The following is a 16,133-nucleotide window of genomic DNA, read 5'->3' as shown; positions in this document are numbered from 1 at the left end:
AAATAAGATACAAAATTAAATAAATTAAAGAAATTACACATTGTTGCTGCAATTCGATATATCAGCTTTTGCTACTTTGGCAAGAATTGCCGGATCAATGAAGAATGGACTAGGATATTTGCTTCAGATAAGTAACATTTTTTTATTATGGAATAAATGGATATTTTTACAGTGATCCCAAAAGGAATGGCAACTGAAGGGTTAAAGGAAAGTATTGCTTGACATGAGCCTGATATATGTGGTAAATTTTATACAAAAATATTGAAATAAAGTAAGTTTGTTTAACACTAGGTTTACGGATATAAACGCGTCAATTTGACGGATGTCATTAAAAATAGGTATATAGATAGTGACCAGATTTTCAAAAATAAAAATAGTGATAATATAGTTGTAGTAAAAAAACCCAGAAAAAAATACTGTATGATACAAACCAAATCGGAAACCCATCAATTTTATGGGTGCCATAAATCTAGAGTTAAAGTACTTAATTTGTTATTTTTCGTTTGGTGGTAAATTTAAAAAATATTTTTTATAATCTTAGAATTTAGTCTATTTAATATGCAGTGACGATATGTGATGTCTAGAATCTATTTGAGACATGTCCATTCTTTTTTATTTTTTTCTTAGAATAAGATACTTCTATAAGACTTAATTTTTTTAGAAAGACGGATTAAAAAATTGTTTTATTTAAAATGCAGACGTTTCCTAAAAAAGCTAAACCTAAACAAATATAAATAACAAATTAAAGACTACTTATCTATATGCCATACGTCATCATTAAACATACAAATGATCTAATGTAACGTGTTTATTATAATTCAAATACATTAAATAAATTATAAATATATACATAGAAAAATATTCAGTAATCTAGCTCTTATTCATTTATTATAAATACTTTCAGTTGATTTTTCAATAAGGTGTTGTTAGTAAACATAACTTAGTTTTGAAATTAAATAACAATTTATCTTTTTATCAGTCTTGCAAAATGTAGATGAAAGTATTTTTTAATTTTCTATTGCTTTGTTTTCTTTTCTTTTTTATTAAGTTTGTGTTTTTCCATTAATAACTTTTCTTGATATTCAATTCTTGCTAATTTGCCACTTGATTTCAAACCATGCCGAGCTCCCCTAAAAATAAAAATTAATTATTATAATAAGATTAATAATAATAAAATGATTAAATAACACTACAAAGCATATCATTATTTTCCTTCAAAAAGTCATCAATCAATAATAAAAATACAATTAGAAAGTATGTTGACTTTTTGAGAACAAAACATTAAAAAATAAAGCTAATAGTTATTAGAACGCTTAAAAGCACAATTTTGTAGATAATTACTTATGAGCCGTTCTTCCTTCGCACGCAGCAAACAACTCTTCATCCGTAAGTTTTGGTATCACAGTATCAGATTCATTATTATTTTCCATCACAGCATCACTAATAGCATCTTTTTTATGTTTAACTTCCTCATATTTCTCGTTCGATAAAGTAGCGCATTTCACAAAGTTATTAAAATACGATGGTTTAGATTTCTTCTTCTTTGAAATTGTTTTATCTTGAATCCCAGATGAAGATTTTTCTTTTTTTGTACTAAATTTGGAAACTTCGCCATTTTCTTTGACACTAATCTAAAACATAATCTTTATTGACTTTAAAATAACTTTTAATATAAATAAGGTGACCAGATTTTGAAAATATCAAAGAAGGACATTAATAAAAAAGGTCATTTCAGAAATTTTTGTTAATTAAAGGATGCTTCGGGAGTTAAAAAAGGTCACATCGGACATTTTTGTTCGAAGTCAAAGGACAATCCTCTTAAAGGGAGAACGTCTGGTCACCTTAATATAAACGACTAAACATGTTTTTTTCAGCGTTTTAAATACACATAAAATTTACCTCTACGTTACTTGCAGCATTGTCATATACTCGATGCCACCATTGATTTGTGAATTCGTCGGCTATATTATGTCCAATGCCACCTAAACCACATTTCGGTTTAGGTTTTAATGCGATTTGCATGCCATTTTCTTTCTTTCCTAATCCTTTGCCTACAAATATATATAAATATGATATACTAAGAATATAAAACCAATATTTTTTATAAAAAAAATATATTACCTTCCGTCCAACCGTATTTTTCCAATTGTTTCTTAGCGAAATCCATATTTATAGCGACTTAACCTCAGCTGTCATCTCACAACTGTCAGGCGCATGTTTGCAGTGCTGCCATATTTAAAAAATAATTATTTTAAATTGCGCATCTATTATTTTAATCCTTTCAACGCCAAGCGCATGATATGATGCGCAACTAAATCTACTGTCTAACGCCAAACGCATGATATGATGCGCTCGTTAAAACCTTCGTTTTTTAAAGAAACGGAAAGGTAAAAGTTGGCAATATATGTTTTAAAAATCAGTTTGAGTTCCTAGTAAACGATTTCAGTGATTTTATTTATAGAATTTGCGATGAAACAGTGGTATATATAATTATAAAGTCACGCCTTAATTTTAGTCGTTTGTGTTTCGCGCGTGGTTTCGATCGTGCTTATTTAGACCACTTTTAGGGTTAGCACAAACGCATCGCGGAAATTCGTTTTTTTATACTTTAATTTATGAATCGAAATTAAATTATCTCATCAATATTTCAATGATAATTGTGATTTGTAAATACTTGTGAATATATTTATACGTTATTTCGACTGTTTTAATATTGTCAACTGTTTTTGTGATTGGTTTTTATTGTTTGTAATAATTAAATAATAATAATAATAATTACTATTAAATACTTATTAATAAATATAAATAAGATATAATTAATAAAATATCAATATTAACTCTTAGTAAATATTAAATAATAATAATAATAAAAAAAACGATTCCTTGTCGTAGAATCATTTTATCTTACTTGTTCTATTTATTTACATTAAATTAATACCATCGTGACCTAACAGGTTACCCCAATGCGTCACGATCGTCGAAAAGTTTATTATTTATTGTATATATATGTGTGTGTGTGTGTAATATATATTACATATTCCGCCTGGAGTGTAGATATGTTGCACTCTTGCCGATCCCAAGCCCGGATAAAGGAGGAGGGTTTCTATCATGGAGCAAACCAACCAACGTGGATAAATCCAAATAGTTATGAAAAAATCACAAAGAAATAATAAATCCGCCCCGATTCATAATGACCTAGACCAGTGGTCGGCAAACTTATTAGCCAAAGAGCCAAATATGTACATTACAACGATTAAAAAAAAATTGAGAGCCAAATCTATTTATTAATTTAGCAAACCTTTATTATAATTTTCCAAATCAACACAAAGACGTTCGAATTTAGAGCTCCATATTTCCTTGTTTTTTAAATCTGGTGCGAATGCCCGTGGATATTTGTGCCAGAGCCGCACTTAAGGGGCCAAAGAGCCGCACTCTGACCTAGACGATCGAAATCTAGATAAACGATTGGACTTCAATTTTGGAAGCTGGAATGTGAAATATTACAACCAGGAAAAATGCAAACAATAGCGGAAGAAATACTAAAACTCAAGATATATCTAGAAGCCCTACAAGAAATTAGGTGGAAAGGCCAAAACCGATCACCGGTTGTAGTGCCGTGGAAGAAGAAGAAGAATATGTATATATTATAAATTATACATATAATTATATATAGTTAAATGTAACATCGTATCTTGCTATCAAGTTTTATTATTTATTATTTTTATATATAAAGAAATATGACAACCTTCAACAAGAACCAATTGCAAACACCATTGATCAAAAACAAACGGTTTGGTTATTAGGGTTATTTTTGTGTACGATATATGTGATTTTGTATGCATCAAAGAAATCTTGTCGATTTGTAAATTCTTATAACAGGATGTAGGTCAGACGAAGAAAAAATGCGTTGCAGATTTATATATTAGAATTGTCTCAGTGTGAGCATGACCCTGCTTGTCGTTCGCTTGTATAGTGCCGCGCGCGTACATGTGTGTGTAGGTGTGTGTACGCGAGCCAACTCGCGGACCGATGAATAGATTTAGTTTTGTTCACTCCATATTTCCAACAATACGACTAAAAATGTTTGTTTATTGATATAATTAGAATTTTTAAACCATGTTAATCATACATATATAATTTTAAAATATAAAAATTGAGTATTTTGGCTGTAATGATGTGTTAAACAGAGTAAGTAGCAAAAAAATTATATCGCTAAAAACGCATGGCGTACAGCGAGTAATTAACAATTTACCGGTCGGCGGTCTAAGGGTTAATTATTATTTAATAAATAACAATTATAATTTTCATGTTATATTTACAAAATATATGTTATATATATAGTTGCATGTGATTTATTTTTATTTTTAATTAAAAAAATAACTTAAGGGTATTACCGAACAACGCTTAAAAACATTAAGTAACTTCCATAAATTATTTGGGAGAGCAGGGTGGCCAGTTGAATTGTGACAGTGTGAAACAAATAAGAATCTGGCTAAATGACATATTATAACAAAGGGGGAGGGGGTTGAAAAACAGCCGCCTTATTTATTTTTTAAATTTAGATTACTATTGTAAAAATTCCAAAAAGAGAAATAGATTTAATAATTTCTATTTTTTAGTAAAAATAGCATTGAAAAGAAAAAAATGCTAAAGCTGGTTTCATAAATGATGTCACACATTTAAAGAGAGAGTGTTACAGAGAAGTTTAGCACAAAGTGGCATCTCAAAATTTATATTGTTGTTGTATTGCTGTTGGACAGATTAGGTGCAGGCGAGTGGTAACGAACGACCATTGGTCAAAACAGTGACCACCTCATGAATAACGTTTTGTAACGAATCCTTTTCCGAAAAAAAATCCCGAAGGTTTACTTTATTACAGACAAACAATTTGTTTTATGGAAGAAAGTATTTATTTAAATTCACATATCTCTCAAAATAATTCCTTTTTAAATAGCACCCTTTAAAAAATAACAAAATAAGATATGTGGCGAACAAATGTGCATGCTAAACAATATTTTGGAACTTTATAGATAATTGCTTTTCAGAAATAACAAAACTTGTCAATGATAATTTCGATGACTCGTATTAATCTGAGAAGTTTTTTTTAAACAACATAAAATTGGTGGCCAAAATCGAGACCAAGATAACAAAGTTATCATAAATAATAGTTTTTTATAATTGAATTTCGACATTTTTCTGCATCTGATATTGAAAATTGTTAATGATTAAAAGAACGATTTCAAAATCACAATTTGACGTTTCGATGCATTAGTATATATAAGTATATTTTTTATCGTAAAGATCTTGAGATTAAAAGTTCGTGCTCATGATTCTAGACAAAAGCTAATTTCGCAATATCGCTATTCTATCTAGACAGGACATAAAAAATCGTCGTTTAAGCCCAACGCGCAGTCATCCTCGGGACATTTATAGGATTTCCTTCCATCAAAAAGGCAAGAAATCAACGAGGAGATTAAAGCCAAGGTTGAGGCGACTTAAAAATATTGCGAAAATGTCTCCGGGGCGCCACTGACGAAAAGGATATCCTCAATTCCTCTCACCTTGCTTCATGACCTGCTTTAAATTGTAATGATAAATGACGAAAAAATTGCATAGCAAATTGTTATATCACGACGTAGAGCAATTAGAACATTATATTTGTATATTTTTTGAGAAGCATTCTTCCTTTATATTGCAGTCACTTTTTAGCAGGCGACTTTCTTTATTATAGAGCAATCTCAATGCTTAAGAAGATACAAAATAATTTTAGTTATCTGCAAGTGAAATTTAACAAATAAACCATACATTTATGAAAAGGTTAATTAAGGATAAGATTTTTCGCATACCTCATTAATTAACTATGTGTGGTATTTTTTATTTTTAAGGATATGAGTTGTATATTATAGGAAGGATGAGGTGATACGTAAGTGCATCCCGTTCCTTTTTTGTAGATAACAACACCATAACCCATACAATTATATAAATGGCTTCTTAACGTTTGCGCGATATCCTCTTGCAATTATGGCAGTGAGTGCAACATCCTGTTTTTCCTGTCGCATTAAATTATTGCTGTGTCCTTGTGATTGCTAAGTTTATAGGAAGTGCAGCACCAAGGTCATTCGATAAGTGCAGCTTTGATTATTATTCATCGGTTGAATAACGTTCACGCATTATTACCGTAAGTCCAGATGACCCAAAGACCACCAGCCGGTTGACCGCTTGCAGGAAGTTAAAAGGCTGCTTAACTGTTTTAAATAAATTGGTTAACCCGTTTAGTATTCCGTATAAGTACAAGACGCGTGTACTTGACCGGCAACTTGGATTATTCTGGAAAATACGTTTGGTCCAGTTACGTGATTGTGGCATTCCGAGAATGTCGAGAAACTTATCGAAGATTCGTAAGACTTTCCCTTGGATTGAGTAATATCCTGTTTAAATTTGTGTTGGATGCTTATGCGATTGAATAATATAAATACACTGGTGAAGTCAAACTAGAAAAAATCATAGAATATTCAAATAATTTTAATTTTGTGACAAAGAGATGCTTATGATGTTTATTTATTGCTAATCTTCCGCTGTAACGATGACATGCGCTAACAAAATACGTTGCAACCGGGTAAACACAATCAAGACCCATAAGTAAGTAGTAAAACACCAAACTAAAATCAATATCTAAATTAGTGTTATATCAATATTATGAAATTCTATTAAAGCTTAGTTATAGTGTATTTCGAATACGTAAACTCAACTGAAAAAAACTGTAAGTAATTGTGGAAAATTCTTGTCTATCCTACTAAATACTTGCAAATATGATTTTTTCAGAACGTTTTTAAACCATTGCTTAAATTATTGTCTAAATATATTTAGTAGCACATAATTTCCATTTAAATATGTTCTTCAAATTAAGAGATGATGCCAGTTGCAGCACATTTATTTTCCGTAAATGACAAAATAATGGAAGAAGAAAAAGCTACATGTAATACAGTACAAGTTCCTAAATTTGATGAATTCAAGTGGATTGCACAGCACAAATTAGCCATCAAAATTAGAAGTCCTATTTTGCACTTGAGAATTTTGGGTTGTAAAAGCACTGAACATATAATTCGTGATTTAGGTAAAAAATATTGACTGGCACATTTAAAGGCGAAAGACGTTAGACATAATATCCTTAAAGGAACTAAGGCAATTAACGTCGAAGAACTTGTATAAGTTGAAATTAGATCTCCAAGTCTATAAACACCTGGGTATAAAAAATTACATTAAATGATAAACAAATAAAGCATATTAAAATCGAAATTTGCCCAATAGGAGAGGGCAAAAATAATTATCCCTTCTCAGAAGTCAAAAATTCGCGTCAAAAGTAATAAAATCGTGGCGGCGCCGTTGCAGTGGGAACGCTCGGTAACGATACAATAATAATCCGAAACTATCGCTTTTCAAGAGAAAAATTCTTATGAATTCTTAAGAAGTTTATGGATATTTATTTTTATTTTTACTAATTTATTTTTATTTATAATGCATAATTAGTTAACTAACGAACAATAAATTAATTCTAGACCAAATAAATGAAACTAAATTGTTTTAAATGAAATAAATTAATAAACATTTCATTTGTTCTCTTCTTAAATATTTATGAACTGTTTTATACAGTCAAACAGTACGTCTATTATATGTATATCCATTAACTTTAAAATCATAGTATATAAAATATTTTTAACTTTCAAGGATCAAGTTGAAACTGATTATTTGAAGCGATTTGAGATAAATCAGATACAATTGCAAGATTATGAAAAAAACATCGGTATTCTATGGACATCCTTGCATTATGTCTAGCATATAATAAATACCCTACGCATAAAAGGTGTCAGGACAAAGACACGTTTGACGTTTATATTCAAGTTCATGCTTCAGCAAGGTATGTGCGATTCGCCGTTGTGGAAGATCTTTGCGGAGAAACGTGACTAGGGTAAGTGTTTGGAGATTATATCTTTTTGTCACAAAATTCATGTCTCGTGACTCAAGAATGTATTCGACTTGAGCTTTAGTAAAATCCCGTATATATACACAGTTAAATGTCTATACATACTGGCAATTCCTTAATTAGAATAATTTACAATGTACAATGACTCATTAATGAATAAGCGAGGGATGTAGACAATTAAAATAATTACATTAAGAAAGTGTCTTATCGTTGTCATCCAGATTCATTTTTTAAGGTCGCGTGTGCATTAAAAATATCAAGAACATTGAATTTAGTACAAAACACAAGGCAAAGGCAATTGACTCGCTTTGGTTTTAAAATTTAAGGCCGCATCGGCTTCCTTCCCGTTTACATAATTATACCATAACACATTAGCAAATATCCGCTTAATAACAAAAATTTACATATTTTGTTATAATCAAATCATAATCTGCGATTGAAATCGCTAGTTTCTTATAAACACAGTTCACACGATTTAATATATATGTATCAAATACTAAATTCATTTCAAGATTATCTTCAATAATAATTTCTCCTAAAAGGTAAATTGTTATATTTACTACCGTACAACATTTTAAACTATTCTAAATAAAGCGAAACAAATATTATATAATAATATTGACCTGTCTTCCAAACCTTCCACTATTCTTTGAAATTGATCATATATACCCGGCAGGTACCTCAGTGCGAAATTACCTTCATGGATCAGTAACGTAAAGTTGCCTATAAAGCTCATTTATTACTTGTAAGAATTGATGATTTAGGGTGGCGATAGACATTTTCCAAGTGGAAGTTCGAATTTAAAGCTATCCTTGGGTCAGCCTTTTTATACACGGCTTATACAGAGTGAGATTTAGGGCACGCCCCCTTTTGCTGTCACGATCAATTACTGATCTGGCGTATAGGTGTAATTTGACAAAATAATAAACGACTGGTAAAATTAAACAATTACGCTGAATATCCTCCCGAAATGTATGAATTAATTCAAGTTATATAACCAAGGCACTTAAGTATATGTTATTTATGCCCGGGTCGCACTTCACGGCATATATTATATATAAATATATTGGTATCTTGGTATTGGAATTAATTGTTTAGTATCTGCTGGTATGACAAAAGGGACAACTTACCTACTGGTGTTTATGACTTAATAGCGTAATATTTAGATTCTCGCGCTCGTGCGTAAACTTGACTAAAATATTTTTTTTGTTTCTGTCAATTTAATCCCTTCATTGTATGTAAGGTATGTCTTATCTTTGTTTTTGAACCTTTATTTGTTTATTAACTGTTGAATTGTCGATGAACTGTAATCTAATTTATGAATTGTAGTATACGATATATACATATGCCGGTCAAAATAATTAAAATGTGACTATTAAAAAGACCATTCGGGTCAGTGAATATTTTTGGTCCTAACAACCATATATGTGGTCTAGTCGTGACATCGTAACACGTTAAAAAAATTATATTTGCAGACTGAAATGGGTCACTTCAAATCACCAAACGGGTCACTTGGTGACCCGCGGGTCATAGGTTGCCGAACCCTGCTCTAACGTCTATCTGGGATTCGAACCTAAGTATTTTAGGTATTAGTCAAAGACTTACACAATTGGTCTATCATGCTATATACAATATGTATATATTTACATTTAATAAGAAGCGATGGTTTAATACGTTATCAATAACTGAACGACTAAATTTAAAATGTGTCGACTGAATTTAATTGTTTTTTTTTTATGTAACAACAGTGCTCCATTTTTTGTAGGTTGGTCAAAAGCCGTTTTCAATCGTGCATGATTCGAATACGAGATTTAAAATAAAACGTTACATAAATGAGGTTATTGCTCAATGCCCATACATCACGACGGTTGATACAATCGAAAGGGTATTCTGATCCATTGTGCTCAATTACCGCTGATTTGAGGCTTCCATGAATAAATTATTATTATTTAACCTAGACTTGTCAGAAATTGTGTTATTTAAATAATAAAAATGTTTAGTTTTTTATTGACACCATTTTCGAGAATGTTTGTTCACAAAGATAGATTGTTTGGAATAGCAGCAATCTTTAAATAGCTTTTTCACTCAATTCTGCATATTCCTCATTATCACCCATTTTGATCCAAAAAACATCCAATGATTCATTCTCAAACATTCTTTAAAAGTTAACTTGCACTTCCCGCTTGTTGGTGAAGCGGCAATGCTCGTTTCAAGGTTTTTCGTCTGGATCACATCCGGATATAAATGTAAATATTTCGGCCCATTTCGCACAAAATAAATAAAAAGAAAATATAATATCACAGTAACTTGTTGTCAACTCTTACAATACGATTGTATTAGTTTAGTGTGCGTGTCACTTTAACAATGTATTGCTGATTTGGGTTCTGTACGATACGCTAGTTCGTAGCATCGTCGAATATGGCTCCATTGTATAGAATACCAGTAAAGTGAAGTCTTTGTTCTTGGAGAGAATTAATAAACATTTAACAACACAATAACACTTCTCAGATATCTCTGAAAGAGGGATTTCGGATCGCATCCGTATTTGTATCTTAGTTTATTTTTGCTAGAAGCATTTGGATACAATTCATTGCATGTAGCATTTTTTTTAATAAACGGTAATTCATATGTGCTTATAAAATAAACTGTTACTAGCTTTACCTGCGTCTATATTAGCTGCAAAGTCCACAAAACGCAAAACATCTCTCAAAGAATTTCTGGGACTAGTTAGCGAAAAGGGGAACCAAGTTGTTTTGGTAGTAATTCAAGTAATCCAGCCGCTCCTTTATATAAACGTGTGATCTATAATACCCTTTTTATTTGCCAACTCTAGTCTTTTTCAATTTGGACAATTGTTAGCAGTACTTAGTGGAATTAATAGCTTGATTTGGCAGCGGCAGCTCGTAGTACACGATAATCATCCATTGACACCATACAACATGATTCGAAGTATTTTTATTTAAAACATAAAATTAACTGTATTTTTCTGTTATATTTGTATGTTTTGTGTTTTACGACTATTAAGTAAAGACGCCAATAATATTTGCATGAAAATATGGGTTGAAAATCGCTAAATATATAACCACAATATGAAAAATTTTGCATCTGAATGGCGCACTACTTCAGTTTCAGCGTCACAGATAATAAGCGATTCAAAGGAAGAAGAAAGCCGACAGGCAAATCCAAATCTGAATTTCCAATCGGATTAGTCAACGCCTCGGCATTTCTTTTCCGACATTCCGGTCACGATTATTTTCAATGAATATACCGTTTTTGGCAAGAAGGACATCCATCGACACCACAATAACAATGCCTACTCTTTCGTCGTCTGCCAGTCGGGAAAGTCTCCTCTCACGGGCTGTTACGTAAACAAGATGGACTAGACAAAGTCTTCGAAAGTGTTCGAGACGATGCGTAATCGTATCGGGCGCGTGGGAATTTTGTGGAGCCGCCTTTATGTATAATTTCGTAGAAGGAAACGGAAGTCGAAACTGACCGGTCGTAATGATATGCTCGGACCGAATTTTCCTTCGATCGTCTCGATCGCTTTCACTGTGATTTGAACGCGTCTTTGAGATGTTGATGACTATCGCACACACGTGTTATCAGTGTTGTCTTTATGCCGGTTTGGTGCGTTCGTAAATCGAACACTCGTGTTAACTACATAAAGGTAAGAAAACTTGTTTGAGAGCGTTTCTAATGTATAATTTTGTGTTTGTATTTCTACTTTACACATACATGATTTATTGAAAACAATTAAAACACTTTTTCAATTGAATGTGTACTTAATACAAGTAGAATTTGGGTTAAAAGTGTGAGATTTAGAGAAGAGGATAATAAGTTATTTATTAAGTTTGACAGGAATTTAAAATAAAATGGGAAAATGCTTTGAATACAATTTAATATGTAAAAAATCTAGGTGTATATGTAAAATTTATTTTTACAGATATACAGATTTTTACAATGTGCTGGTTGCTGTTTAATTATTTTACCTTTTTAAGATTTATTAATTAAAATATTCGGGAAAATATTCCCTCACCATGTTTATAATAATGTAGTTTAAATGGTTAATAAGTATACAAAAAGCTCTTTCAGTTTATTAGAATTTTTGTAAAAATATTTACGGGTTTTTAAGGGTCGCGTCGGTCGATTCGATCTATCTCTGTTTGGCGTGAGTTCAGCTGAACTCTCATATATTCCAAGTCGGAAGCGAAGTGGTAGTCCGAGTTAAGTTCTGAATGGAAGCGATTAAATATGGCAGCGTTTTGGCTTCTGAGTGCAACGTAACTTCTAGTCCTTGCTCTTTTGACTATTGTAGATTATTGGGGATAGAACTAGAATCTTTGTTTTTGTATATTACATACATATCTTATAATACGTCATGGTCCATTATAGGCTTACGCTTTGGAATATTGTAATTCAAAGAAACTGTGGTCGCTACCTGCTCGGCGATGAAATCCGGGGCTGACCGTTTTTTTTTTGTTGGGGGTACGGTCGAACGCGGCGCGCAGATGCATAGCTGCTCCATTATTTTGCTTTCCGTTTGGTAAAGTAAAAGATCGCTCGGATTGTTAATAAATTCAAGGGACACAAATCATTAAATTTGATGACCTTTTTAACATGTCTTGCATAACTAATTTCGATGCAGGGATTATGGGTGGTCCTGACACTTATTTTTTTATTGTAACTTAATTCTGATGCAGGTTAGGTATACTTGATGCCCTTTGTTTTTTTCCTTTAAACTCCAAACTAAATGCAATATCCCAGGTTTTTGATAAAAATTACGAATTTTCAGAGTAAAATACAATGACTTTTACACGTTGTTCTGTCGAATACCTTTCCATTCAATATTTACCAAGATTAAGTATTTAGAATCTAAAATAAAAATTAAATAATATATAACCATAAAAAAATATTTATTTTTTAAACTGTATAGTTACTTTTGACACACCGTGTATTTTTGCAACTTATTTTTTATTGAAATATTTGTTGCACAGATATATTTATTATATTCTTCCATTGTTATATGACAGGTGGCTATCCCAATGCGTTACAACAAGGTAAAAACACCATACAGATATTATTTTTTTAAATTATAAACCAATACTTCAGCTTACAATCAATATATTTATGACCTAACTTAATTTTATTTTAATTGTTCATCACGGTATTAATCCGTTAGATCAGGAAAAACTAGGAAAACATGTCTGTGTTGCTGATTAAAATTGTATAATAATCACTAATTCGGTTTGTGTAAAAAAAACTAAGGTTTGTTTGAGTTTCTTTTAGGTATTAGTCATCGATTATACCATTAGTTTATCATTCTAGTCGATTTTAAATGAATTCAAACATTACCCAAAGAATACTCAACACTTCATCACCACGAATCATTTACTGAATATATTTGACATTTATATTAGATTTCTTAAAAATAAAACTTAATGAACATATAGCTGATTATATTTACTATATTTTTAAAAATATATTTAAAGCAGTGACGAGGCAAAATTTTCACCTTGAATATTATATATGACAGCAGAAAATATAACAAAAATACACTAATGACATTAAAATGGAGTTTTGCATCAAAAAGTATCAACTCTTTATGATTTATTTATTTAGATTAATATCAAATACGAAATGTGTCTCCTAGTTTACGAACGAATCATTGACAAAAACAGAATTGCTAATATAAGCATTGAAAAAATCAACAATATAATACATACATTTTGTCTCGAATATTTTATTAATACCAATTAATGTAATAAGCTTAGTTTCATATTTACACCAATTCCCTATCACATATTTTTTTCCGTTTGTCTTAGAATGTTGTTTGATATTCTATTTAAATGTCACATTTTTGGCTTTAAAATATGAGAAACAGCAATCTCAAAGTTATTTAATTGAAATATAGTTCATTCAGCAGATCAACTCATCAATGATAGCATGAACAATTAACATAATACCATTGTCATCATAGTAGTTAACAATCATTTGTCGAAATACCAAAGATTAAAATCAAAAACATTCCAGTGAATTGCTAACCCAAAAAAAATATCATTCAATGACTTCGCAACGTTTCGACATTCGAAACAATGACAGTCATTATCAAAGCCTATTTTATACACACTAGATTACTACATTTGCACAGTGTTTAATTTGATTGTGAAGCTGGAACAAATATATTAATCGATTATCAACGTGTTATTATAATTCACAACAAAGTTATAATTATTGTTACAATTTTTAAAATATATAGAGTTTCGTACACAAAGATATTTATTTAGTTATCTTAAAGCCATTCGAAGCGATGCACGTGTTAATTACTATTGTGCAATCATAATATATAATATTAATTAAATTTGTATACCGTGGGTTATATTGCAATTATTTCGCTATTAAGTGTAAGCTTGAATTATAATATAATTAAGTAAATTAATATTCTCGCGAACATCACAAAGGCGTTGTCTATTAAATTAAATAATATATGTACATATATGCAAACTTTAATATATCTAATTTTATTATATAATCATAAGTAACTGTTTGCATTTATAACCATCTAGTGGTGCCAACAATTCGATGAATTCAATACCTCTCGATACTTCCCACGCTAGAAGTAATAATAGCACAGTTTTATTTAATCCTTTTTCGATTGCCAGAAAAGCTAAATGATGTTTTAAATTTAATACATTTTGCAGAAAATATAGTGCAATATTTCTCTGAGCGGCTAAATTAATTGTGGTAATTATGTAACTATAATGGCATGGAATACGGAACATTAACAGATATTTTTCAATTGTGACAAACCCTCCTCATCTCTCTTAATTCATAGGTTTTTTAAGTAGTAGTTACCAGTGGCGGTTGTGATATAATAAAATTACATACAAATAAGAAGTCAATATTTTTATTTATGTTAATTATAAAATGAATTATTCTTTATGATATTTTTAATCAATATAAATAGCTTGAATTATATTAAATTGGTTCTTGCATTGCTAAATTTGGATAAATTTGATCTGCCATAACACATACAAAGGTGCTATAGATGCTCCACTCATGACATAGCGACATAAATTACCCATGAGGGAAGTATTAATGATTCGAGTTATTTCTTATCATATTAAGACTTGAAAACAAAAGGCAAATTATTATATTTAAACGTGTCACATAGAATTATTACCTCAATTACATATTTATTTGTTATTAATCTTCCATAGCAAAATAGCAGACGTTAGCCCAATGCGTTACAATGGGATAAACATAATAACATTACGTCCCAATCCAATGAATCGTCACCTTTTTGTGGCGCATAATATGAAATGTATGAATCATAATTACTTATTGCATTTAAAAAATATTTTTTATGTTAAATTTCAGGGTCAAAACTGTTTGGCTATGTAAAATTAAAATCAATCCAATCAAACGAAATCGAAATATCCGCGGTTGATAGAACATCAATTAACAAAGTTTTCCCATCTGAAATTCTGTAGATTATTGCAAAATTAAAAAGTAAAAATGTTACGGTATAAAATACCATCCATTAACTTAATAACATTTTTACCGGGTTTTTTGTCATTTGGTATTTCCTCAGCATTTGGAAAACCGCAATGATTCACCCGATTAAGAAACCAAGGATTTGTACGAAAGTCCAAATTTATGCAAAAATCTTCAATTAATTACGGTTCAACATTAAAAATATATTCCTGTCATAGTACACATGACTTCACACAGGTTTGGGTTTTCCATCAATGTACAGAAACTATAAAAAATAGACTTTCAAGATTATTGGATTTGTTGTTTAATATTCTCATAAATTAAAGCACTCATAGTATCTGTGTATTTTGTATAATTATTTATACAGTATACTCGATCATAAATATCTGATCAAGTTGCTAAATAAAGCAATTTAAATTCATACAAAAAGTTATTTTTAAGATGCTTTAAATTTCTACTCACTCTAATTTCGAAATTATTTTTATAAAATCTGGCAGAATACAAACTGTTCTCTACTTCGATCTCTATTTACCTAAGAAAGCACATCATTAACCCTTTGTGGCTAAGCCTTTTAAATACCGAAATTTTCATATTTGTTCGGTTAAATGTAATTTTCTTCTGAAGCAAATATATGTACTATATTTGCGTTAACACA

General features: G+C 30.5%; 2 protein-coding genes across 3 annotated transcripts in view; one reads left to right on the top strand and one right to left on the bottom strand.

Moving 5' to 3' along the window:
• Positions 1-758: 758 nt before the first annotated feature.
• On the bottom strand, positions 759-2,270 carry LOC148228644 (G patch domain-containing protein 4). Of its 2 annotated transcripts, XM_088199009.1 has the most exons (4): positions 2,122-2,270; positions 1,900-2,051; positions 1,342-1,631; positions 759-1,130 (listed from the first exon to the last, which is right to left on the bottom strand). In XM_088199009.1, the coding sequence occupies exons 1-4, from the start codon at positions 2,165-2,167 to the stop codon at positions 1,016-1,018; spliced, it is 603 nt and encodes a 200-aa protein (XP_088055135.1). In that variant the 5' UTR covers positions 2,168-2,270; the 3' UTR covers positions 759-1,015. The 2 variants fall into 2 exon arrangements, with proteins under 2 accessions (XP_088055135.1, XP_088055136.1); XM_088199010.1 differs by lacking the exon at positions 759-1,130 and having other exon boundaries at positions 1,578-1,643.
• Positions 2,271-11,117: 8,847 nt separating this feature from the next.
• Positions 11,118-16,133, top strand: part of LOC148228643 (uncharacterized) — a 90,542-nt gene continuing 85,526 nt past the window's right edge. Inside the window, exon 1 of the mRNA XM_088199492.1 lies at positions 11,118-11,651. Within this exon, the coding sequence (XP_088055618.1) occupies positions 11,601-11,651 (51 nt within the window). The 5' untranslated portion in view covers positions 11,118-11,600. The remainder of the gene's footprint in view (positions 11,652-16,133) is intronic.

Source organism: Plectrocnemia conspersa, unplaced genomic scaffold, assembly GCF_051122295.1.
Source record: "Plectrocnemia conspersa isolate PC_06_02 unplaced genomic scaffold, ASM5112229v1 ptg000012l, whole genome shotgun sequence".
Classification (NCBI taxonomy): domain Eukaryota; kingdom Metazoa; phylum Arthropoda; class Insecta; order Trichoptera; family Polycentropodidae; genus Plectrocnemia; species Plectrocnemia conspersa.
Note: the sequence above shows the minus strand (reverse complement) of the source record. Positions and strands in the feature narration are given on the sequence as shown.

Excerpts from the sequence above, each read along its gene's own strand:
- LOC148228644 (XM_088199009.1), bottom strand. The coding sequence starts at position 2,167 with ATGGATTTCGCTAAGAAACAATTGGAAAAATACGGTTGGACGGAAG. Across the intron at positions 2,052-2,121 it reads AAAATACGGTTGGACGGAAG|GCAAAGGATTAGGAAAGAAA; the intron begins GTAATATATTTT and ends ATATATTTGTAG. Across the intron at positions 1,632-1,899 it reads ATGCTGCAAGTAACGTAGAG|ATTAGTGTCAAAGAAAATGG; the intron begins GTAAATTTTATG and ends ATTATGTTTTAG.